Raw genomic sequence first — 27,690 nt, forward strand, 5'->3', positions numbered from 1 at the left:
TCAGCTTTGCAAGTGTACGTTAATATCTACATAAAAATAATAAATATATGTCAATAAAAATAATTTTCAATAATTTTTTGTCCATCATTTAAATTTAAAGGAACTTAAATATTAAAAAAAAATGTCAATTATTACATAAAGAAATATGCTGAATTATTCACAAAATATCGATATACATATGTACCTACCTACATTTTTTAAAAATTTAAATTATATTTTATTAGAAATAAAAAGGTAAACTCTGTTCGAAAGGCGAAGCGTATCTAATGTTTTGGAGAATTCCTAGAAATCAAAGCGACTACTTTCACCGGAAAAGAATATTCTAGCGTACACATTAAAATATACCTTTAACAATGGCCAATAAATATAACAAAAAAATAGGGACAAGAAAAACGATATTGGTGCAGGTTCTTTTCTTTTTATATTCAAGTTAAAATTGTTAAAATCTAGGTAGCTAGCTAGGTATATTTATAATAATTTATAATTTAAAATAGGACTTACGTCATATGTATGTTTTTTTTAATTTAACGATTCATTTGATGTTTTTTTTTACTGGCAATTTTATTTGTTCACCATTTCTTTTCGACTTGCAAAATTGCTTCTTATAGACGGGTCGCGTGGTCAATACGTCATGCGGTACGCAAATAATCTGCGTGGTCATCGACGCTTGCGTCGTCATGATTGCCTTTTCAGGATATTATGACGGTAACTTTTTGTTTAGTTTAACGCTTATTAATTAACACTTACGTGTATCTCACATTTTTTTCTCAATACAAGTAAAATAGCGAAAGTCTTGTAAAAACATTTTGTAGTATTTAAAGAGTTTGGTAAATTTTAGTCGAATAATTGTTATGGATAATTAATTTATTTACAACGGAAAAATATTTTTTATTCAAAATAAACACGTTTACAACGAACTTTGTATAGCCTATATTACATTGAACAGGTATTAAGTACAACACATATAACATGAAATCCGCAGCTATGTTCCTTTGGAATGTCGCTCGGTTAGATACCATGTACGATGGCATACTATTTTTTATGTCATTCTGTTTCATGCATATATGTTCATGGTAGACAATGAATACAAATATATTTTACTATATTAAAAAAACTATTAAACATTGGATAGATACATTATACATTAAAATGTAATAACTCTATGACATATAAATAATTAAGTTATTTTTGTAAAGTTAAGGTTAAATATTACCTAGTTGGATAATATTATAATCCAATAAAAGTATCTGACGAAATTAATATTGGCCCTGCAGAAATGCGCAAAACGAAGTTCTAGGAATAATACCACAAGCAAGGGGGTCTGTCTCAAGCAGGCCTCCTGTAGACCCCCCTCACCCCTCTTGCTTCCGGGTCGATGACCGCGTTCCGCGACCTTGCCGCCTCCTGGGTAGCCCTTTAAATATTCTGTTCTAACCTTGCGTACGTAATTTGAGTATTATTTATTAAAAATATTGACAGGTAATAATCAATAGCTTATTCATTTATCAATTTAAATGATATATAAAAAAAGAGACATGCTTGAAAAAGATTGGAGTAATATGTTTAACAAGTGGCTAGCATGTATTATTATAACAGCGATCGACATAGTGATACAAAATTCATAACGAGTTCAGTTTCTATCTAGGAATAAATATAGAGTCAAATATTTTGTTAAACCTTTCCGTTAAGTATATAAAATTATTGAAAAATATATAGTGTTACTAAATAGTGCTACTTTGTTAAAAGCTTTTTTGTTTATTTGATTAAAATAACTATCACTTAATAACTAGTACAGAGATAACATCAGTTCAGAAGTGATTAGATAGAGCTTAGACACTCGAGTGGCAAATTCATTCAATTCTTCTTCTTCTTCAGAGCTTCTCACTTAGCTGCGAGGAGCCTTTCATCCTTAGAATTTAGAAGAGTAAAAGAAGAGTCTTGGGTATACAATCTTAACTATACAAACATTTATAATAAAGATATACAGTGATAGACTACATATAGTGGAATGCGGGAACCTATATTGGAAATATATTCTATGGCGAGCAATAGGTGGACCAGTACATGAAAACTTTCACTTTCAAGCATACCGAGAACATTTGAAGGACCTGTGACCAGTAACCGGATTCTTTAATCGGGATACCAATAATGCAATACAGGTATCCTGAACCAATTTAATTTTGGCCATAATTATTTAAACTTAAATGTATAAACAAAGTAGGTATAATCATACAGTTTTTTTTTAAATCTTGAAATGCATAAAATAAAAAAGCGATAACAATGCAATTTAAATTTAATATTAAATATGTTTACAAAAACATTTCAAGAGAAACAGTTTAAGGCGTGGGCCGTCGCGGATCTAGAACCGTCGCAGATCTCTATTGAGTCTAGAAATACCGGATAAAGGATAACAACTTTTATGCCCTGCTAAAAATATCACAAGTAACGTTCTCTAAGAAATAATATGTTTAACTTACATTTAATGAAAATCGTTGTACATGTAAACATTACAAACCTGAAATATTATAGGGGACAAATATATACAGGTTTCAAAATGATATATTAGCAAAAGATATGACATAAGTTGACTGCAATGTTTTACTTTACCCTTTGCTTTTTAGTGTTGAAGAAGCTAATTTTTAAGTAATAATAAAGTCGTTCTAATACTTATATATATATATATATATATATATATATATATATATATTATTATATGTGTATATATATATATGTGTGTGTGTGTATATATATATATATATATATATATATATTGATATTTGATAATTAAATTGATTTGAAACAGTGCAACAGTTATCGGCGACCGTTGAAAATGAAACATAACGAGATTAATATTATTATAAACGGTCGTCAACTCGAGTCGGTTTTCGTCTTGTAAGAATAAACTGATAACAATAGGTTTTAGTCTAAAATTTATGTGTTTTAAAGTTTTTTATTATTAGTATAATAAAAAGAAGTTTGTAAAAATTTAAAAAATATATACATACTTCTATATATATTTTTATTTTGTTATTTAAGAAGTAAGAGCTCAAGTGTTTTTTGGGTCCTATTGATTTCAATAATATATCTCCTAAAAATACATATCTACTTTTAATAAACATAGTATTATTTAAACTGATATTAGTAAAATATATAATTTTTACAAACCACAAAAGTAAAATAGGATGTACACAAAAAAGATTCAGGTCACGAACGCCAAGGCAATGCTGGTATATATTTACTGCATATATTATTTGCTTTCATTTCTTAGATAAGGATAGGAATAATTTATATTTATGTATATAAAATGTTTTAATAAAATATTTTTAGTTCTCTGTAAAATTTATAATAATCTTATGTTTTTTACATAACTTATGGTAATTTTACGATTATTGATATTACCTTTTTAATAATTATTTGATTAAAATTATTTTATATATAATTATTTTATATTAATTATTTTATCGATTGTCATTATGCGGAATAAATACATTAATTATTATTCCACAATTTTATAATTACGATAGTGTTTACTTACGTACAACAGTAAATGGTTACTTAGGTACTAATAATAATATATGGCCGGACGAGGCCAGCCGTTTGTGGGTTCGATTTCCACTCGAGAAAATGAAATATTTTAATTTCCTTGTTCTGGCAACGAGGCAAAGTGCGGCAAAACGAGACAAAGCCATCACTCAACACGCAATGCCTCCAGAATCCGGCGGAAAGTGGGGAACGGAGGTGTCTTAATGGGAACAGAGTATCTTAACACCATTTTCCCTTATATCCTAACATATTGCTGTATGCAGGGGAAGCTAAAATATAGAACATTATAAGTACACCGTTATTATTGACGTAAATGTTCTATCTATTTAATGCTTGTCGCGTGATCCTTTTGTAAATGCAATCTTGGCCCACTACAGTTGTTTACAATATATTGTTTACGTTTTCCTCGTCATTAATAAATAATACATCTGACAACGTCATTTTCTTAATGAATCGGTTGAATATTGGCCAACATACTAAAACACGACGCTTGATCGCCTACATGTATATAATACTTATTAAGAAAATATTCCTAAGTGTGGAATAACACTTTAGAGATGTTAAAAGTGTTTAAATTAGTGCAATTTAACCGCCTTTTTTAGTATATATTTATTATGTTAAGTTATATTAGTTATAAATTATTTACAAAACAAGCGAGTTGCGTTTTCCGTAGAAGGATTTTAGAAGCTCTACATAGAATTTGCTCTACCTCGTGCTTGTTGCTCCTGCCAACGCTATCATTACATTGCGCAACTTGTTTTGCTTCATATGTACCTACCCGTTTATTTGTAAACTAACTACCTACTAACCTACATTTGACTATTTGTACTGCCTCTAATAATAGTTGGAGGCAACTATATTTTTAAACGATTTTATATAAACAGTTTTTAGTTTTTCTACTGTAACTTAATCAAACACGAACGATGAACGAACTGAATTATATAAAAACTAGTGAACCCGAACGCGGCTACGCCCGCTTGAACTATATGAATATTTATTAAATATATTTATGAAATTATTTTCAGTTTTCAATAGAGATGCGTTAAGCAAGCTCATTTTGGGTGACGTTTTCTAACAACAAACTTTGCAAATCATTGCTTAGCAACGACGGTTGTTATTAACATGGCGGAATAAATTGCATTTCAAATTAATAAGTATTTTAATATATTGGTATATATCGAAAATATTACAAATATAAGAAAAAAAATATCCTATGTTCATCCCGAGACCCTCAAGTATCTCTATATGAGTATTTTGCCGCAATTAAATTACCGGTTTGGGCCTGATTGCGTAAAAGACAGACAGACAGACAGAGTTACTTTCGAATTTATAATATAGGTATGGATGATGAAATTTTAAACTGGAAATGGACGAGGAAATCTCATATTCGACATTCAAAACCTTCAATTTATGATAAAAATACAATTGAAATTCGCATGAGTAGAACGAATAATAGTAATATTATTACAATATAAAAATTTTATTATCAATAATATTTTTGCGTTTGTTATCAAAAATAATATGTATTTATTGTTTATGTCATTTTATATTCTAAGTAATAAAAAAAAATATCTCTTGCCAATTGTATCATTCGGACTGACGTGACGAAAATAGCTCCGTGACTCACCCGAATAACAAATATTATAATGTCAAATATTTTCGTAACTCCGGCCTTATCGTCCGGGCGCTCGTAAACGGATGTGCAAAAACATTGTTATACTTGGTTAGTATTAGCTGTAATAAGCTGTGAGTGAATGAACAACAATAACACGCGGGCGCGCCATGTGAGGCGACCATTGATATCTTCATTCAGAGACCGGAAACATAAATCAACGTAGTGCGACGTTACGCCGACAGATTATCCTGCATACTTTGAAATTTAAAGGCCAATCATTCTATAACTTATTTATATTAAGTTTAATAAAAGTATGCTTAAATTTATAGTTATATTTTACAATTGATATTTTACAAAGGTAGTACAGATCTGTTATTATGATTTTCATTCAGTTTTTTATGCCTTTCCACATTTTTAATCTATCAATTACAATTTGAACTATAAATACAATGGAAAAACACATGCCACTTCTGTCACATATTGGTGCAAGCGATATTTGTAAGAAGCAGGTTGTTTACGTTTATCGGACATCCGGTGGTGTGGACGTAACGGCGACCGTATCGTGCACGTGACGTTACGTCGGTGCATTGGAGTCGCCAGTTCGTATCTAAATGTATCAACAGACAAGCAGCTATTTGCAGTGAAAGTGCAGTGAGTCAGCCCGCAGCCGCGGCGGTGCTCGGAAATAGTCGCGACGTCCGCGCCTCAGCACGCCTACATTCAGCTCTTCATACATAAATATATACTATACTAGCTGCCCGCCCGCGGCTTCGCCTGCGTGAACTACGTTATTATTAATTTCCGTCTCTATGAGTACTTACGTCCTATAAGTGACGTCCATGCAAAATTTGAGACTCCTAGCATTTGTAGTAACTAAGTTTCATATAAACTTTCTACCCCAAAAACAATTTCTTAGAAGTCGAATATTATAAATTCCCGTCTTAGCGAGCACCTACGTCCGATAAATAACTCCTATGCAAAATTACAAATTCTATCGATTTCGTGATGAGTGAGTGACCTTTCGATTTTATATATATAGATGCTATATAAATATATTATAACCACTAATAAAAAATGCTGGTGTAAACAAAGTTTTTTTTTTCATATCATTATTCTAAAGTTAACATTATAGAAAAATATTATATTTAATTTGTAGTTTTGTTAATCGCTACATACAAAGATATTTAATTAGAATTGACGCGTTATACTTACTTTTACGTAATTTATTTACGTTTTAAGTACACAATGTGATTTTATTGGTCGGCAATATAGTGCAATGCACTTGCAATTAGGACTCGTATAAACATGAATGATATTTAAAACGAAAAGAGAATGTACTATTTTGTAATCATAAAAAATATAAAGATGTATAATAGAATTAATAACTTATTTTAATATTATTGCTAAATCTTCAAATCATAACTAAAATCATTCATCAGTCCTTTTTATTATTTACTATTTATGTATTTGATAGGTCAGCTATGAGAGAATACTTATATTTAAAATATATTAATCATGGTTTTCCTGGTCTATACCAGGAAAGGTCCTATGACCTTGGCTTTCCAATTCAATACATTACTAAATGTTAAGGAGGTTTTATATTAGGCTCTCTATTTCTTCTCGGCATCACGCAGGAGATGATTGCAGCAGGAGATATTGCTTACAATATTCCACTTATGACGATTATACTTTTTGTAACAATGAATAACTATAACTTTTTTCATTGTGTTATTAGGGTGATGATAACGAACAAATGACATTCTCTAGTATTTCCCGCGAGTACGCCAAGTGTATGTTTATCGCTCAGAATGCACCGACGCCATGTGCATCACTCACTGTACCTACTACGCTGTGACGCAACTTGTTTACCCGACCGGCGCGTCGACTATCATTTACGAAATTATACCAGTACAAATACATACTCGTGTACTGTAGATAAAACGGTGGTCTTTTTTATTATATATATGTACCTATTTATATTATATCTACAGATATAGATATATTATATGTTTGTGTATTCCGTGAATTAAATGTAATTATATATATAGGTATATACAGCTCTGCGGTTACGTAGTACGGGGTCGAAGGGCGCGGGTGGCGAGGAGGCTGTAGTAGCGACGTAGTAAGAACTGGAGGAGGGGAGTGGATGGGGCGCTCGATATTCTATTTCGCAATTACATGATAGTGTTGTTGTCATAAAACATCGATATTTGTATATATCTGTTTTTACATGTGTGAAATATTCACTTTTTATGACTAGGTATTCTTTAGTTATCGTACTCCTTACAGATAAAGAACTAACTACAACTTACACTAAATGAGATAAAATACATATATTATAACATGTTTTATTTCATAAAGCACAAACTATTAGTACTCTAGGGCTCGCTCTCAAGTCTGAGATCCATCTTAAGATGTCGTTTCCATTCATTAATTACATATCTATGCTTTATGAAATAAAACATTATATTTTTTATCTGATTAGTGTAAATTGGTGGTTGAGTAGGTACTCCAAAGCGCAGTTCTCCACTACCTGCAAGGAGTACAATAACATTCCACGCTCTATAAATATCCGCTAGGCTGAGTGACCGAGGCGCGACGCGGCGGAGCGCGGGCTCCGCGCCGGAGTTCATTTGCATCGCGGTGCACTCAGCCACTGTGACCACTTGTGAAGACGCGACTGGACGCGACCATATTTGATTTACTAATTATTTTTTTATACTTTATACGCCGTTGTGGCTTAAGGGTGCAAGAGTACTGTACTGTAATGGTATGGTTGTGGTTTTGAGTCTCACTCGGAAGAGGAAGTATTGATAACTTCATTTAACTGCGTTCTGGTACCAAAGTAAAGCGCTACGTGAATTCCGCCATTTAACACACAATGCCTCAGAAATTAGGCGGAAAGTGAGGAACAGAGTTTTAACACTAGGTTCCCTCTCCCTACCGTGCTATATGCCAGATACATCACGAAGCTAAAAAAAAGAAATAAAAATGTATATAAAATGCGTAATGACATTATATTATAATTGTAAGATAGATAACAGCTCCTATAACTAACTCAACATAATAATTAATTAATGCAGACGCGGTTTGTCGACCATGAAACGAACAAACATTTATTAAAACAGATTATATATAAAGCTATACCTACATACAGCATAAGTACATTTTTCATTCACAATCACGACATTCATGAGTACAAACATAATGAACTTTACATGTATGGTACTTTGCAGTATGTTTAATTTGTTTTACTGCGTAGTTATAATCGTGTACTCACACACAGGTGTATTATGAAATAACGTTTTACATTTTCATAAATAGTTCTTTTTAAATACAACAACCTACTTATAACATTTGAGTTATAGTCAAATTAATATAAATTTCCTAGATACATACTGCGATAATTAATTTGATTTACGTTATTATATTTCAGTTATAACACAGCGAGCTGAATAAAAATACTTTTCTAGATTAGTCATTGTTTACATTCACACAACGCCCGCCTAGTCGGTCCCTCCCGCGCTTTTCTTGCACATGCGCAGTGCGTGGATTCCTTAGCGCTCGCCTTGCCTTTTATGCGTACTGCGTACCTTGAGATGTGGAACTACGCAGTAGTGTGACCTTGCATCCATCATTTCTATGGTTATGTATGAAAACAAACTAATCTCGTTATCAGTAATTGAAATAACTGTTGAACTGTTGCGCTCCTTATCTTTGTTATATTTGCACATTTTATTTGTTACTTAATGATATCTGTGATGAAAAAGGACTTATATACGGACGGACTTATGTATGTAAATAGTTGTTATGTTATATACAGATGGATAAATATAAAATATAAAACGTACCTCGAGAGTTTAATTGTCATAAAACTAGGCATCTGTCCAAACGTCGTAATGCGCCAAACGGAAACTTCCTCTTCAACGTTCTTTCGGTAGTTTACCATTAACGTTTATAGTGATTGATTTTTATTAACCGACTTCTGTAAAAGGAGATGGTTATCAATTCGACTGTATTTCTTTTTATGTTGTTCACCTCAGAACTTTTGACAGGGTGAACCAATTATGATGATTCTTTTTTTATTTGAAAGGTGATGCTTCCCGTGTGGTCCATTTTAGTTTGGTCCATTTTTGACAATGTTATCCATGAGAAAATCACAAGTTTTGCTTCAGTTTACATCTCACATTTTCCAATTTATCGTCTTAAAAACAGTGTTTTTTATAATTAGGGTATATATAATCACGTCCAAAGCTTTGGCTTTTCGTCAATTTGACCCGCAAATAACCCATGTTGTATATTTTCAATGTTAATATGTTTCCTAGAAAACTTGAATTTATAACCATCGATTTAGGTATAGCACAGCCCACCACCTCATAGTTAAAGCCACTTCAAATTTAAAGTATAAAAATTCTACATAAAAACCACTAAAAATATTTGAGTTTCCAATGAATTTGAAACACAAAATAGATAATATTATTCCAGAGATAAAATAACATTTATTAGGTCGTTTAGAATATAATTATAATATAATTTGTTTCATACATGTAATTATAAGTAACATATACAAATTAATATAAAAAATGAATAACGTAAAAACATTTTTATTTAAAAATATTAAATGTAAATTACACAACGGAAACAATCCTTTATATTAATCTTTTTATTACACTAATTTTATTCACTTAACTATTTTATTTTTGTCGATCGTACTTAATAGCGTATTCTTGCCACACCAGAATTGCTTCACGGGGAACCAATTAATCAATCAATTGTGAAATGGAACAATAACAAATTTATTATTAATTATCTTCCTTAATTGACAAATAGGATACAGTGTGTTGGTATTTATATAGATATTATATTATAACATAAATTCGGCGAGTTAATACCATAATAATTAAGAAATATTATTAAAAAATCTATCTACTATAGGATTAATTTTCTTTTATCTGCCGTTTCGTGTTAATTTTCGTATAATTGTATTTCTAAGAAACCCAGTCTGATTTATCCCATTCAGTGTATCTGTAATGAACGGTTAGAGTTATACGTATTAGTCATGTGGCCCATTCACATTTTATTACATGACATCACATCAATTACTCATGTTCATAACAGAAAAACAACATGAGAAAATATTTAAAGTACAGGTACATATGTGTCGGTATGGTACATAAGGTAAATATTATGCTACTATAAATTTTGTTATAATTAAAATTTAAAAAAAAATGGAAATGGTATCTTTTATGTTTTAGATAAAATTAAATTTGATTCTGTTGAAATCTTTACAGAATCGCGTTAACCTTTAATAATAATGTAAATTATAATAATTAAAATAATTAATTTCCACATACATAATTTTGTTAAACGTTGAATCCCTTATCTGATTATTATTCATTATAAAAAAATTACAATAAAGTAAAACAAAATAATAAGTTCAAAAAACATTGTTATTTTATTTTCACATAGGTCTGCCCGATGCATCCGTTTTCATTAATGTTTATTTTAAAACTAAAGTTACAGATCAACTAATATTTAAGTTTCAAGCTTGTGCATATGGGGAATCATAATGTAATAGTATGTACTATGTTTTGTTACAGTATGTCCATCAATAGATATCAGAAACAACCCAGAGTACATGGCGAAGTTACGCGACTGCCGGGTGATCGAAGGTCACCTCAGCATCGTGCTGATGGAGCGAGCCACTACTGCTTCCTTTGAAAACGTTACATTCCCTGAACTTAGGGAAGTCACAGGCTTTATATTAATATATAGGTAACAAACACTAAATATTTTTATGTTTACGTTGTAAAATTATAAATTATTTATTTTCTGTACTAAACTCAATAAAAATACTTTTAATATTTTCGTACTTAGAATTGAATTGAATTGAATTCTTGATATATGGCGTTTCGAATTTTCGTACTTATGATTGACATTAAAAAAAATCAAATGATTTGTTTTTTTATTAACGTACTCTGACTGACATACGTAACTTTTTTCCAGGCTAAAAGGTGTGCGCAACCTTGGCGATTTATTCCCGAATCTATCTGTGATAAGAGGTATGCAGCTATTCAAGGATTTCGCTCTCGTTATATTCGATAATGAAGGACTCGAGGTGAGTTGTGAAGAATTTTAATGTTATCTAAATATCTTATATTGTCAATTTATAAGCATGCATTTCTTATATTAACGAGTATATTAAATAGTAGGTAATTTGAAGTGTAAAAGGAGAAAGCCATTTATTATTTTCATAATATCTTATTTTATCTATTTTCAATTTAGGTATAGGTACATATACTTAACAAATTCATAAAGCAATCTTATTTCATACCTACAGTCTTTGGGTCTCCGTTCTCTTACGGCGATAGAGAGGGGTGCCGTGCGCATCCAGAACAACGACCACTTATGCTATGTGAATTCCATTGACTGGTCTCGCATTAACGTCGACGGGCCTCAAAACAACATTATAGGAGTAAGTAATAATATCAAAAATAGTTGTAATATTTTTGACAACATTAAACAAAAAAAAACAAGTAACGTTTCTTCTACAGACGCGAAATTAAAAAATTGTGAATGCCAAAATTACTATTACTCAAACGTATTTCGAGAAGACTAGAAAGTACTTTGTAATTCGAGATTGTGAAACAATATTGCTTCCTCGTCGGTAGGAGTTTTTACTTGAACCTTTTGTTATGCGACGTAGATCCTGTATCGGATTGAAAGTTCAATAAAATCTTATTCCATTTATGTTATGTTATGCGGATTACATACCAGAGCGGCGTGTGGTGTGTCATGTCGGTATTGCGGTTCTTGAGAATATAATGTTCTTTACGAAACCAGTTTTGGGCAAGGACCGTGGGATTTCTTTGTTATCAATTCCGTTTTATATGTTATTATATTATATAAATATTTGACATACTTCTCTGGGTGGTTTAAAATTTTCATATCGTACCTGTCTTTTTTTATTAAAAGTCAATGTAATATTTTTAATATCACGTTTTTAGGCACAAATCTATTTATATTTTGCAGAAAAAATGTGTTCAGAGTATACTGACTGTTTGGAGCCGTCTACTTTATGATAAAATATTTTTTATTTCGGAAATACTCAGAGTACTAGCCTAACATTTTAAAATATAGAGCTAAATGGCAAAAAACTATCAGACTCGGGCAGGTCCAAACTAATAGTATATGTTACGTTAATAAGACAAATGAAAATGTACATTTTAAATGAGCTGCCTACTGCACTTAAACTTTTCTATTTATTATTCTTTTAATACTTTTTGAAATCGTGATGGTGATAGGTTTCTTGTAATTTGCTTAAATTAAAATAACATAACAATCGGCGGAAAATGGGTACAGGGTGCCTTAACACTAGGTTCCATCTGCCCACCCTGGTGTGTGCGGGATACAGCTTGCAGGTGATTTAATTATTTTTATTTAGCAAAATAACATATAATAAGATGAAATTTGCAATCACATGATTAATTAGATGTAACATTTTAGTCAAATTATGACACTCGGCTTTGCGGCTTGTGTCCGAACGCTCAAAGCCGGATGGAGGAAGACAGGCGGTCAATGCAATGCCCAACTGATTTTATGCGACGTTTGCTGTGTTGGGATGACAAACATTGTCAGAAGAGAGGTAAAGTATTTATTATTCATAGTTTCTACAGTACAAATTTGAATAATTTTTAAGTCTTTCTTGTCTTTTTGTAGTCTTTTTGTAGTAGTTGATGAAATGAATCGTGGGCAAAACGACCATAATAAAAAAGCTAAATTTATTTATAATTATTCCTTTAATATTGTTATTCTTCGAAAAAAGTAGAGAATCTACAGGCGAAATTAATACAAAACATTTTGTAACAGATTGCCCTGCAAAATGTGGAGGACGGGCATGTATGGCTGACGGACAAACTTGTTGCCATTCCACTTGCTTGGGAGGTTGCGATGGGCCCTTACCGAGCGACTGTCATGTGTGCGCGAACTTCTCTTTCCGATATGGGAAAGAGCGCACTTGTATGGAGAGCTGCCCTGCTAATACTTATATGGTAACATTATATAATTGCTTAATGATATCTATTTACCGGTATGGTAAGTCCATGGCACTTAACTTGAATTGTTTTGAATTAGGATGGAAAGTTTAGAAAAATATCTTAAGAGTAGAGCCCTATGCCCACCATTCTTCATGAGCAGTCTTAAGGAAACAAAGCGATGGAATTGAGAAAATCTAATGGTATACGATTATACTACTTGAGGAAATACATATTTTTTAAATATTTTATCACTGATTTGATATTCATTCATTTATTATTGATATTTCATCTCAACACGCAATACCTCCAGAATTCGGCTGAAAGTGAGAAACGGTGTGTCGTAACACTAGGTTCTCAGGTTCACTCTGCCTACCCTACTATATGCACCATACAGCGTGAAGCTGAAAATAAAAACATAATAATATCCCTACAGCTGGCCCGCCGGTGCGTGACGGAGGAGGAGTGCCGCACGACGCCGCCGCCGCAGATGACCGCCGTGGACGCGGAGCCCGTCATACGTGCCTACAAAATATTGCACAACCGCTCCTGCGTCTACATCTGTCCCAGTGGATATATGGAGGTTTGTGTAGTTTCTTATTTTTCATATTAAAAGCGACACGTGGGCTGCGCGCGGCGTTAATTTCAGCTACTTTCGGAAATTTAGAGGAAAATGGTAAACGAAGAGTCTTAACACTAAAGTCCCTGTTTTTCTTGCTATAAGCGGGAATCAACGTGAAGCTAATAAAAAAAACGTGTAAATTAAAGAATTAGTAGTAGAGAAGTAAGGGTAAAAGTCTTCATAAAGGTAGAGAAAAATTTAGAAAAAAATATTTTATAGAAATGCTATATATTGCTATCTCATAGCTAAAATGAAATTATAGCACCAGGCACATTAAAATTTATAATATGGAAAAGAAATAATGGATAAATGCACCACTATTAACATTCTTTATTTTGTATAAAAAAATATGACAATCAAACACATGAAATGAAATCTTTAAAATATGTATTTGCAAGGTAAGTTATTTTGAAAGTGGGTTGTGGGTTCGATCCCCACTTGAGGAAGTGAAGTGTCGAGGCAGAGCGCGGCGTTTAATTCTGCCACTCAATACGCAATGCCTCCAGAATCCGACAGAAAGTGGGGAACGGAGTGTCTAAACACACCTAGTGTTATCCGGGATATATTTATTTTTACTTTAAGTTATTTTCATTCTATCTGAAAAATAGTTTTACTACTTGCGACAACATGCTAGCAAACTCACTCAATGGTACGAGATAAATGCACTATTGCTAGTGACGTCATGAATAGCTGATAAATATATCTAAGTAGTATATTAGATCATATGATCAATCGACGACAGCATTTTAATTGATCCATTGAATTGACGTAGGTTCAGTGGTATTGCATAACACAGATGAATGCAGATTCATTTAAAGACGACGTAGCGTAGATCGTATAAACATTTAAGTATAATTTATATCAAATAAGTTCGATTCTAAGTGAATATATTGGAATTTTAAATTAAATATTTAAACGTTGATTATGCATTTTTACCAGTTTATGAAGATATAATGTGAAGACAACATTTATTAATATTGTTAGAAGTCGAAAGCGGTTAATGTTTTTTTTAAAAAAAAACAAGAAAATAACAACAACAATATATTATCTAACTTATAATAACCTAAAACTTAAAACTTTAATTTTGTATAGAAAAAAAAAAAATAAATAAAATATTAAACACATAACTCATATTTGACTTTGAACAAATCAGATCAGAATCAGAGAATTTAAACTAATAAAAAAAGTATTTTTTTTACAGTTTCAGCCTTAACAGATAATTTGTGTCACTACCATAATACAATTTTACTGTAAGGTCATATAAATAAAGATCGTTAGCGGTTATTTGTTATTTTAATTGAGTGATAAATATTTTGATTTCTAAATATTTAATGTATAGTTAATAGCTATCAAAAATGTATTATTACTGTAGTTAATAGTGTAGAAAAAACAACAAAATACAATGTTATATATTAATATTTTTTTCATTATGAATTCAATTAATTCAATTATAAAATATATATAAATGCTCCACTATAAAAAGTATGCAGCATAGTATAGTTTGATGCACTACTTCATTTGAAGTTATTCAAGCAATTTAAATGAGCCGCAGGTTAAGAATCGAGTTGACGTTCACTTTTTCAAAGCATGGATAGGTAAATCGTATTTTTGCCGTGAAATTGAATTGCGAATTTATCGCTTTTCACATATATTTAGTCCGTATTATTTTTATTTAAATTTAATATGTATTGAGAAACCTATAAATAATTCTATATACTTATGGGAACTTATACTTACGATAACAAGACATTAAAAAGATGCCTTATATTATAGTCGTTAACGGTGGTAAATATAATAAATAAAAGTATATATATAAAAAAAATTAAACGAAGTTGAGATTATCTAAATATTTATCCCAAATAAATTTCCTCTTGTAAGTAATAACAAAGCGGCGTACTTTTATTATAATGACCCTCTCACAATAAGGAAAAGGAAACTTCCACATTAGTCTCGGTATTTGAATTTAATTAATGAATGATTTATTCGTTTGCTCAATACAATATTTTGTTTACGGATGTGCTCTAGAAGGTAATTTAAAATTGAGGCTTCCATAATAAATTTTTCAACGTTGTTATTTTTGCGAGCCACATTTTTATGATTATATAAAATGTGAGTATAATCTACTTACATTTTAGCTTGTTTTTTATGCGCAGTAAATAACGAAATATATTTTTATTATGTATGTATATGTATATTACGTATGTATATATTGTATAATAATACTGAATATTTGATAACAGAAAGGAACGATCTACAACTCCACGTGTGAGCCGTGTCCTCCGAAGGGGTGCGAGCGCGAGTGTGTGGGTGGAAAAATCGACTCTATGGCGTCGGCTGAGCCATTTTTTGGGTGCACTCACGTCAAGGGCACTCTAGAAATTACATTGCGAGCCAGCGGCGGTGAGTTCTCATTTACAAATGATCTTTCTATCTATTTCATATTATCTTTCACTCGTCATGTCGAATATTATCGATATTTGACTTAACTATTAATCAAAATATTACGTTAGACATTTTCAATAATATTATATTATAACAAAGCACAATTTCTTTGAATATGTTACTTCAAGCAAACAATTCTCCTTCCAATTTTACATTGCTATTCTTAAATTTAAGATGTAACAAAAGAAATATCTTGTTTAATTCTTGAAGATATTCTTTCTACTGTCTAGACTGTAGTCGAACCAACAATTCCAGTTCCTATACTAATATCCGTTTTATAAATATGAAATCTTCTATTTGTATTCACGTAGGCCTCCCTCGTATTATTACTGTTAAAATATTGTTGTGAAAGTACCGCTATTCAACAAAATATCATTATGCAAAGCAGACTCTCATCGGGAATAAATTGCGATCTTGGGAGCTTTGTCGTTTGTAGTATCCGTTTCTATATCAGCTTCTACTCTTATATTATTACTATTTGTGTTTCATGAAAACATGAATTTTATGGATTCGATTACGATTTTAGATATATGTACTGGATGTATTTTCTCATGTCATGGCCCATGGGGCAGAGGCACGAGCTTGTGACTAAACGCGAAAGTTTTGCAATTCCCACGAGGGGGAGTAAAATATTTAATATTTTGAAAGGAAGTGTCATAATTGGGAACGGAGTGTTCCTTAACACTAAGTGTCCAGGGTCCATGTGTATGCTCTGCAACATGAACCTAATATATATAACATATATAAACATACATATGTATATGAATGTTTATATATATTAAGTCGGTTTACAATCAAAACATGTAGTCAGTTTCCCACAACTTGTCATAATGCAATTAACATGGACTTTGAAACATTTTTATTATGTAAACAATATATTATTTATTTCCTATTATTTTATTGCAATTTATTGTTTGCGGTTGCATTTTAATTTGTATTCTGATAATTAGTTATAGCACACGGAAGCCAAACAGTTGGCTATCATTATGTAACTAACTTGTGTAAAGAAATCAAACACCTCGAGGCTTTCACAGAACTTATATTTCTTCCAGGGCTAAATACCATTAGGCTTGTACAATTTATATCTTAAATTATAATACAATATTTTATTCTAGAGGACCACTTTCCTCTTCAGCTCCAAATCTAATAGTGCGCATCAGAATTTCGATCGTCCTTTTTAAGTTGACAATTCGTATTAGTTCTATGTATAAATTTTCAAACATATCTTTTTATTAAACAAATAGGTTGATTTACATTTATTTTATAATATATTATCGCGAATATTAAACCTATTTACATAAAATCATTACACTTGTAATAACCCTCTTAATAAAGAAAATTTCGTATGCTTTTTGAGTAGGTACTCATGTACATTTGTTTAAGGAAAATATATTACAAGCCTCATTAAGTAATTATAAGTTGTGGTTACCAGCAACTTTAATTACACTATTTTGAGTTTTTAAAATTTAAATTTTGGACATAACTTGTTTGTAACTATTTAATTTTTAATATAATTATGTGATATGAGAAATTTATTTAAGTTGTTTAATAATAAGGCAACTAGATTTTAGAAATAATGTGATAGTAATAAATAAAAAGTATATTACAAGTATGTACATACTTACTCCTATATGCTGACCTGTTCTGTTCTTTTTCAATGGTGTAATTGTTCAGTATTATTTTTGACAAAATTCTGCATTTTAGTTTCAATCTAGTAAAGTCGAGCTTATATTTATAGTTTTTTTTATGTATGTAAGTAAATATAAAATATTTGGACTACAGGTAACACAATAGCAGCATTAGAAGCAGCGCTAGGCTCCATCCGCGAAATCGAAGGCAGCTTGCGCATCGTGCGCTCGTACCCGCTTGTATCGCTCATGTTCCTCAAGAGCTTGGAGCGCGTCCGCGGACTATCCTCCGACAGCAAGTGAGTCTGTAATGTCGCCATGTGGCTTTTGTATTACCTATTTGATTTGTTATATATGTATTTAATTATAAGAGTTTTGTTTGTTTTATTTATAGTAGCTTTAATTTTTGTTGAAAATAATTATAATGATTTTTAGTTCTCTTATTTTGGGAAAGAAATTTATGTTATTTTTACTTTATTTTCTAAATGGTTATTCGTATTATGAGCAAAAATCTATTTCACATGCAATGAAAAATTATTGTTTTAGAGGGCAGACTTTGTATATATTTAATAATCCCAACTTGGAGAGGCTATGGGATTGGGATCGGAATACGACAAGCAAAAGAAGAATAGAAATAACTACTGGCAAACTTTTCATACATTTCAATCCGAAGCTCTGTTACGATCAGATTAAACCTTTACAGGACATGACCCTGGATTCGATGTCTAATTTCAGTGAAACCGAAGTGTCTCGAGATAACAATGGAGACCAGGCATCTTGTAAGTAAAATACGTGTAAGTAGTTCAAGAAGGCCTTCTGAAGGCGAGGTAAACTTGAAGATACCTACATTACCTACTTGTTGCGTGAATATATTTTTTTACTTAATAGATTTTATCTCACCTAGTTATAATAATTTATTTCATAGTTAGTAAAATTTCAAATATTATTATGTTATTTGTTTTTATAACACAAAAAAAGTTACATAAGTGTTTTAAGAAGATTTTTCTTATAAACAAACATTATTTATTAAAAAAAAATACAGTTAATTACGAAAATTATATATATATTATTTAACTTGTTTAACAGGTTTCAAAGACACGCTACATCTGAAAGTTTCCTCGTTACTACAACGCGTGGTGATACTGACGTGGGACATGTACTGCATGGAGGACCCGCGGAAGTTACTCGGCTACTCTATATATTATATAGCGGCTGAACACAATGTCACGTTGTACGGACAGCGGGACGCCTGTTCTGATACGTTAGTATTTTGTTTTGGAGATTTGTCCTGAATAGCAGGTAGGCAGGGCCAACCTAGTAGCAATATAGTCCATTCGTCCCTTAATGCTAACCTGAACTCAATACATGAAAGTTAATTTGTATAAGCCATTTAAGAACATCATCTATCGCAATTAATGCATAGTGCAGTAAGAAAGTTATCTCAATGAGCCAATATTACTTTAATCATTCAAATATAGCAAATATTTTGAAGATTTATATAGAAGTGATAATAAAAATTATTCAAATAAAGCATTGTAAATGTTTTCTGTACAAGAATATAGGTATATATATATAAATATATAAATGAAGTTTAATATGTGTACTTCATAAAAAACCTAAGCTAGGTGCTAGTTTATTATCGCCACAAATGCAATTATGCAATATATATTTATATAATCACGGTCACGATTTTCTAGCGATTGTAAAATAACTTGCAACTATCATCGATGCAAACCTACATTTAACTTCTTATGTATGTAAAATGTAATTTATATACGAGTACATTGAAATTTGTAACAACGTATTACAGTTCATATCAACTTTTACAATCTCATGAATTTTCTTTGTAATAGGTAAATTAAAACTTGCAAATGTCGATATAATATAGAGTTGCCTAATAAATATTTAAAAATGCAGTGAATCTAGAAATATCAATAAGCGATCATGGCCCAATGGGGTAGCGTTTCTCTGTAAACGCTGTTGTTGCGAGTTTTATCCCCATGCGGAGAGATTAATAATTTGAATGTCCCCGTGTCTCTGCTAAGACAAAGTTCAGCAGTGAGTTTTGCCAATCAACACGTGCAAAGTGGATAACAGAGTACCTTGCAACAGTAGGTTATCTTTACTCTCCCCGCTACCTATGCGGGTCTGTGTATACGGATGAAGCTAAAAAAATATTTAATTTATCATTACATGAACACAATATTACTAAAAAGTAAATGTCTTAAAATTCAATTACAGTTAAACTTTTTTGTAGTTTTTCCTTATAAAAAAACACATTCATATTTAAAACAATTAAATTCATAATTAAAACAATTATTACAGGTGGAACGTCCTAGATATATCAACAGACGAAGTACGCAATGGAACGTCTCTAATACCTAAGAACAAGAATCCAGTCATGCAAAGTCCATGCACCGACATACAACCTCTTTTCTACCCTTTATCACAACTCACCCCCTTTACCCGCTACGCTGCGTATGTAAAAACCTATACTACGCAAGATAGGAAGGGAGCCCAAAGCCCTATTATATATTTCAAGACGTTGCCTGGTCGTAAGTATAACCTATGATATATATTTTAATTTGACGTTGTATTGGGATACATTGGGAACTTTCCAACATGCCCACATATCGCAGGTTAGGCAGAGGAAAGTTAAGAAAAGTTTAATTTAAGCTAACATAGAAGTAGTTATAATCAAGAAAGCATATATAGATTATATATCAATTACAGTTTTTTCAAATTATTGTTAAAAAATGTTTTTTCTACATATTAATTTCACAAAACCTCATAGAATCTTCGTTATCTAGTCTTAGTTTAATATAATTTTTGTACTTTGATTCATTATTTCTTATACACGTGGCGCCCATGAACACTTTGACCCTAATAAATCTTAGAATTGCTTATTTTACATATATTATTCTGAAAATTATAAAAAATAAAAATATAAAATTTACGATAGCCATAAATCAATATTTATTGAAAATATATTCTTGTAATTTTAATACAAATGCAAGAATAAAATAACTGAACGTTTTTTTTAAGTCCTTAATTATCTACAGTAATCATAAGTATAAATATAAAGTTTATCATAATTACTTTCTTTCAGCTCCAAGTCCACCCTTGGGTCTGATAGTGGAATCTCTAAAAGAACATTCCCTGACCATAAAATGGCAGCCGCCATCGATGCCGAACGGTACAATCGGTTTCTACCACGTGGAGATACAGGCGAATAACTACAACCGACCGAAGATACTTAATCTCAACGTCAAATATTGCGATAATCGTAAGTAGTTTTTCATAATATTTATTATAATATTTATAAATTTTCTATTAAAACTACTACAGTTTTTATTTTGTATCCTTTACATTGTCACGGTTATACAGAAGAATATTATTACGTCCTCCACTTTCAGACCCTAACCCTACCAAGCAGATCTGAAAGTGGACAGCGTAATAATAACAATCTCGCTAACTAAATTACTATTTCGGAGTAAGATACATTCTAAATGCGGTACGATGGCCTGCTGATTTAAAAAAAAAATCATAGAAATTGAAATATCCTCTTAGACCCGCCTCCTATACTCACTAGGGAAACGATATACCAAATAACTGTCAGTCGTTCAGTTAATAATTGGTATCTGTCTTTTTTAGTTTTAGGCTTTTTCTCACACCTAAGTAGACTAAGTAAACTCTGTCTAACCTACTAGGTTAGACAGAGTTTACTTAGTCCATTTTTCGTCTAATTTTCGAAACATTGCGTATTAAGTGGTGGATCTACGGAACGGAATAAATCGTTCCCCCAAGTGGGGAATCCAAACTTATCAATAGTGGGAGTTACTAATTAGTAACATTTTCTTATTTGCAGCAAACGCACTCGTCAACCTAATAGCGGTGCGGGGGGAAGAAAGCACGGGAACGGGCGGGGTAGGGGGTGCAGGCGCGGGGACGGACATCAAGCAGTCCACGGGTGACGTCACCAGTGGCACGTGCGCGTGCAAGGACGACGCACGTCCTACCCGCTTCAGCTCGGTCGCCGAGGAGGCCCGCATTGAGAGCATTAATTTTGAAAACGCTTTGCAGAATCATGTTAGTTACAGGAATTTATTCTGTAATTCTAAAGCCAATTAAGGCTCATTGACCTGCTGATCTTCAAAGTTATAATAATATGATTATTTAAATATTATGATTTTTTTTACTTTTTAATTGTACAAAATTTAACCTTTACATGAACATGTATAAATACATATTTTTTATTTCCTGTTGGAATTCTCAATAGGAACTTAGTTGATCTTATTATTATAAATACGTTGCATATCATCATAGCTCATTGCTATATTCCTCTATAACGTATTTTTATGCTTTGTTGTTACTATTTTGATGTTTATTATCTTTAACAATTTTTTAACATTCAAAGTATAATGAATGAATACTGAAAAATATTAGCTGACACTTCTATAATATGCTGTAGAAAGATTATTGAAATTGCGTTAAAGACCTAACCCCGATAGAAAATGAAGGTTGAGAGACGCTAATACTTGGAGTGGGTGTGCAGGTGTACATCAAGGCGGGGCGCGCGCCCTCCAACGAGTCGGCGGCGTCGCGCACGCGCCGCTCCATCGACGACAACATCAACAGCATGCTGGTCATACTGAGCGACCCGCACGTGCCCAAGCTCGGACAGAACTATACCAACGTCACTGAAGGCAGTATGTATTATGTTTAACTAACTTACTGTAATTATTAGTACCCTGTAGAACACCATTTAACTCATTCTTATAGTTGCGTTGATGCCGAGTATTGTCTCATTTACTCGTTGCTGTGTTTTCAATACAGAAAAATGTGAATAATAACTTATGTAAATAAAAAAAGTAATAGGGGAGAGATTAAATAAACAAATAGATATCATATAATTACTTCTACCTAGACATGGCCGAAAAGAACAACAATGAATCTAGTCGTTTTTCATGTATCATCCATCATCCCTGCTTTTTTAACTGCAACATGTTCTAACATTTCTAACAGAATGCTCTCCGCTTGCTATCATTTGCTTGTTTCTTTACAACCATTTCGCATTCTACTTTCAGTCCATTGCAGTCGCCGCCCGTATAACGCTTGCATCATTAAGGATCATCCCACAGGTTACACATCAAACACTACTTTCTTTGGCTCAAAGGATAAAATATTAACTTTAAATTTTAAAATATTGTATTTTTAATTTAGAAATATGAATTATTATTTTATCCTTGTTAGCTAACGCACGTTTAGTACGTTGTTTCCAGTAGTCTATAATCGCATGTCGTAGTCACATAAATATATTATAGGGCAAAGGTTCCGAATATTTAACGACATTTTCATCATCGTAATATTTACTATATGCCATAAAATGCATGTATGTATTGTAACTATAAATGTTTATTTGCTTTTTAAGTGTTTTACAAGTTCTAAAATTAGCTTGAATGTTTATAACAGCATTAAGAATATTGAATATTATTTGTGTAGCATGGATGCGTTTTATAGTCAAAGCTCATATAAAATTATTAGCGTTTAGTACAAACAATTGTTACACATCATTTTAACCATCAGTACAGTACGGTCAACAAATCGTGACCGCCCTGAAGTTAAGTTTTCTGATTTTTTTTTGCAATGTTCACTCGGGAACAAAATAATCAAAAGTAAGAAAAGTCCTAAAATAAAATCTGCTACAGCTCAGCTCAGCGGCCACGACTTGTTGGTCGTACTGCACGTAGTAAAATGAAATAATTCTGCAATCTTATAATTAATTATTTAATCATTTGGTTTAATTCTTATACGATTACGAAATTCGACCCTTCATAAATAAAAAATAGCTTCACGCCTTTTCTCACGATGCGTGTTAAATGTCGGAACGAAGAGCGAGGTAACGAAAATACTTCATACTCCCAAGTGGCAATGGTCCTCCTTTACATTTAGATCCCGTGCGTCACGGCGGCCACAACTTGTCATATTGAATGTTAATATTTTTTAAGCATTTAACTAATTTTTTATTTTAACGTTTGATTCAGCAGAATACGTCAAAACCCTATACTACGACTTGGAAGGCAGCGCGCGCTCCCTAACGGTGGACAACCTGCGCCACTTCACCTGGTACACGGTGAACGTGTGGGCGTGCCGCATGCAGCACGAGAACGAGTCCGCCGCCATATACGAACGCGAGTGGTGCTCGCAACGGACACATTATACCTTTAGAACTCTTAAACGCTGTGAGTCTCTAATAATTTGTTATCCACCAACGTTTATTTACATCGGTACATAAAAAAAAATACACAGAACTAAATTTAAACACTTTCAGAATAGATATATCATACTAAATAGGGTGAAAATACCACCGTAGCGTTTGGCGCTCCCTTCTGTCGGACTTCCCCGCTAGGGATCATACTGTAGCATGAAGCTAGCTTCTAGATTATCTATTACTAGCTAATCTAGATTAGGTTAGTGTGAAATTAACTACTTAAGCGCAAGTCGATACAAAACAATGGAAATATTTAAAAAATATATACAATACATAGATATGACGTTCAGTGTAATGATTAGAGTTTACGTAACTCTACGCTACTGTTCAATAATAATCGAATCTTGCTTGCGAAATTCGGCAAAAAATGGGGAATGGAATGTTTTAACACTAAATTCCCTCTGCCTACCTGCTGTGTGTGGGATACAATTTGGTTACACAGCGTTAATCAGAGATAATTAGTGTCAAGTCACTCTCAACCGTAAACAATAATTGAAATATTGTTGTTATTGATTGAACACACACCTTTCGTACTTACAGTCTCATGGTTTTACTACTACCTTTTATTCTATAACATTATTTTATGTTAGTGATAAAATTTAGTATCGATACGATGCAATTTTAAAAAAAAAATATGATTTATAGGGTTTTGCAATTGTGACACCATTCTTGGTTGCATTTAGCTTTAATTAATTGATTTTAAGGACGGTCTAGATCAAAAATATTTATTGCACGTAACGCTATATAAATGAATGTTTATTTCTTAATATAACAATTAAAAATGTAGTTTTTACACAAATTTATTTATTCTGATTTTTTCGCTTTCAAGTGAACGCGGACATGGTGATGAATTTGCGCGCTGAAGTGATACCGTCGAACAAGACGTTACCTCAAGTGAATGTGACGTGGCAACCGCCGGAGAACCCTAATGGCTTCGTGGTAGCTTATAATGTACATCATTTGCGAGTTGAAGATACGAATCAGGTATCAGGTTTTTTTATCTTTACCTTTTCTTTTCTCTTTTTATCGCTTTCTGCCCGAATTTGAGACGTATTGAGTGGCGGAACGTCCAATTTTGTCTTCTTCGGATCGAAGCGTTGCCATAATGCGTTTAGAGCAAAACACTGTGATAGACAATTGCTCGAAATCTCCATTATTTATTTTTTAGTTCACGCTGTATCCTGCATCCTAGTGACAGACACAACATTTACCACTTTCCTCCAAATTTTCGAGGCATAGTTGTATTGAGTGGCGTAACTCACCGCTGCGTTATGCCGTTTTACTGAAAATATGAAAATTTTTAATGAAAATATTAAATATCTCATTCCCCTGAGTAGGAATCAAAATCATAACTATAGCTCTAACAGTCACACTTTTGTGCCACCTCACCTCAATTTCTATATAATATTTCTAATACAGTTATTATTTTCAGGGCTCTCAAGAAATGGGTCTCGCCAGCTGCATACCAGCAGACGACTATGAGGCGAACGGCCGCGGTGTTATGATCCGCAACCTCGCGCCCGGCAACTACTCGCTAAGAGTAACGCCGCTGTCGCTGGCCGGCGCGGGGAATGTATCCACTGATTTATATGTTTTTATACCGGTTTGTCAATGTCAAATAATTTTATTAAATTTATTACAACAGACCTGAGAAGAACGAGCGCAAAAAACTCAGCAGGACTGGTTTTTTCTCTTTGTTAATCTTTTTATTTTTTACATGATTAATCGCAGGTAACAAACTAACAACATAATATATTATATGAGAGAAAATCTAAAAATGTACAAACAAACAAAATAAAAATGTATAAACAATTATGATAGCTTAAGTAATAAGCAACGAGTTTCAATTTTCCAATATTTTTATCTGTATTTTTGAATACGCAAAACAAGTCGCCATTGTATGACATCATACAGTCTTATAAACAAAGTATCAACTGATCAATGCAGCTTTTGCTACAATCATCAATTATGTTGATATTGGTAACAACTTATGACGTTATAGTAATGCAACATGCATCCAGAAATTCCGTGAAAATCGCGTGAAATTACTTTAAATTTCAATACACTTTTATGACATCTTTTTATCGATTGAATATTTTTTTTTGTATATTGTATTGTTTCTATAAATTCTCTTAGTAAATATTTCTATCCATCTAGGAGCGGACAGCCGAACTAACGTATACCTGGATATGGGGGGTAGTAGGTGGGTGTATGGCGCTACTCGCTCTAGTGGGCGCGGCGTTGTACGCTGCGAGACGCGCTCTTCTGCCTCCTAGCGACGCGCCCAAGCTATTCGCGCGGGTTAACCCCGAATACGTGTCGACAGTGTACGTGCCAGATGAATGGGAAGTGCCGCGGACTAGTGTGGAGTTTATTAGAGAACTCGGGCAAGGCTCATTTGGAATGGTGAGTAAATTATACCATTTGTACGAATCTACTTTGATCTATGTAATAAAATATATACCAAACTTATAATAAAATTGTAACTCAATGCTGTCTATAATCGAAATCATGTCATCTGAATATTTTTTTAATGTTTTCTGTTTGTCGCGTTCGTTTGTGCACGCTAATATTATAAACTCCTTAACCGATTTAAATGCAGTTTTCATTATTGTATTTTGAGAAACTACCCTTAACATTTAGTATTTATTTTAAGAAATAATAACCGTTTCAAACGGTTATTATGGTGTTTATATATATTATAATTGTAAATGAATCAATAACAGTAATATTACTGTAGTTGCAAAATATATTTATAGTTATTTGAATAAGGTTGAGCATTGCTGCATTATAGTTATGTAAAATTATTGTATAATGTAAAGAAACATGTTTTTATTTCAAATTGCAGGTATATGAAGGCATTGCTAAAAACATAGAGAAAGGCAAACCAGAGACTCGGTGCGCTGTGAAAACTGTCAATGAACATGCAACTGACAGGTATAAATATCATATAATTACGAATATTTACCTTTTTTCTACACAACATGGTATTTAAAGAGAACCTAGTGTTAATTTGTGTAGCGTTGATTTGCAACATATAGTGCCACGAAAACTAGAAGTAAAATATGGAACAGAGTGTCTTAACACTAGTTTTCTACCTTCCCGCGTTAACTAAGAAAAAATTAAATGCTATCAATATCATAAATATCCAGTCAGTCAGTTACAGGCCAGTCGTGATCGTGGCGCAGGGGCTCAAGTGTGTAACTGTAAACGATCCCAATCGGGAAAATGAAATATTTTCATTTCTTCGCTCTGGTGTCGACGTAAAGCGCAGCGTTGTGTTCCGCCACTCAACCCCACTCAAACCCCTACCCTGTGCGGGATTCAACGTGAAGCTGAAAATTAAATGTAAATGTTTATGAGGATAGATTAGATAGATTTTGCTCCACTTTCACGCAAAAATTACTGAAGGGATTTAGGTGAAACTTATACTTTATAACATCAGAATATTTAGTTTCAAAGATTAAGTGCAATTTGGCTATGATATAAGATGTTTAAGCGTGCAAACAGTGAGTGAGTCGCTTGTATTTTTTTAA

The 27,690-nt window shown here is 32.3% G+C and overlaps 1 protein-coding gene across 4 annotated transcripts in view; it reads left to right on the forward strand.

The window, feature by feature from the left end:
• LOC146535546 (insulin receptor-like) overlaps positions 1-27,690 on the forward strand; it is a 45,309-nt gene that overhangs the window by 12,715 nt on the left and 4,904 nt on the right. Inside the window, exons 3-22 of one of the 4 annotated variants that reach the window (XM_085191449.1) lie at positions 10,759-10,933; positions 11,165-11,276; positions 11,499-11,633; positions 12,665-12,803; positions 13,028-13,209; positions 13,628-13,774; positions 16,054-16,213; positions 18,038-18,182; positions 18,430-18,662; positions 18,970-19,144; positions 20,209-20,438; positions 20,993-21,169; positions 21,752-21,972; positions 22,439-22,592; positions 22,971-23,024; positions 23,928-24,125; positions 24,984-25,138; positions 25,587-25,757; positions 26,312-26,560; positions 27,003-27,091. In XM_085191449.1, the coding sequence (XP_085047575.1) occupies positions 10,759-10,933; positions 11,165-11,276; positions 11,499-11,633; positions 12,665-12,803; positions 13,028-13,209; positions 13,628-13,774; positions 16,054-16,213; positions 18,038-18,182; positions 18,430-18,662; positions 18,970-19,144; positions 20,209-20,438; positions 20,993-21,169; positions 21,752-21,972; positions 22,439-22,592; positions 22,971-23,024; positions 23,928-24,125; positions 24,984-25,138; positions 25,587-25,757; positions 26,312-26,560; positions 27,003-27,091 (3,301 nt within the window). The remainder of the gene's footprint in view (positions 1-10,758; positions 10,934-11,164; positions 11,277-11,498; positions 11,634-12,664; positions 12,804-13,027; positions 13,210-13,627; positions 13,775-16,053; positions 16,214-18,037; positions 18,183-18,429; positions 18,663-18,969; positions 19,145-20,208; positions 20,439-20,992; positions 21,170-21,751; positions 21,973-22,438; positions 22,593-22,970; positions 23,025-23,927; positions 24,126-24,983; positions 25,139-25,586; positions 25,758-26,311; positions 26,561-27,002; positions 27,092-27,690) is intronic. The other 3 variants (XM_085191450.1, XM_085191451.1, XM_085191452.1) reach the window with 3 other exon arrangements.

Source organism: Heliconius melpomene, chromosome 10, assembly GCF_056956725.1.
Source record: "Heliconius melpomene rosina isolate 202511_hmr_F chromosome 10, ASM5695672v1, whole genome shotgun sequence".
Lineage (NCBI taxonomy): Eukaryota > Metazoa > Arthropoda > Insecta > Lepidoptera > Nymphalidae > Heliconius > Heliconius melpomene.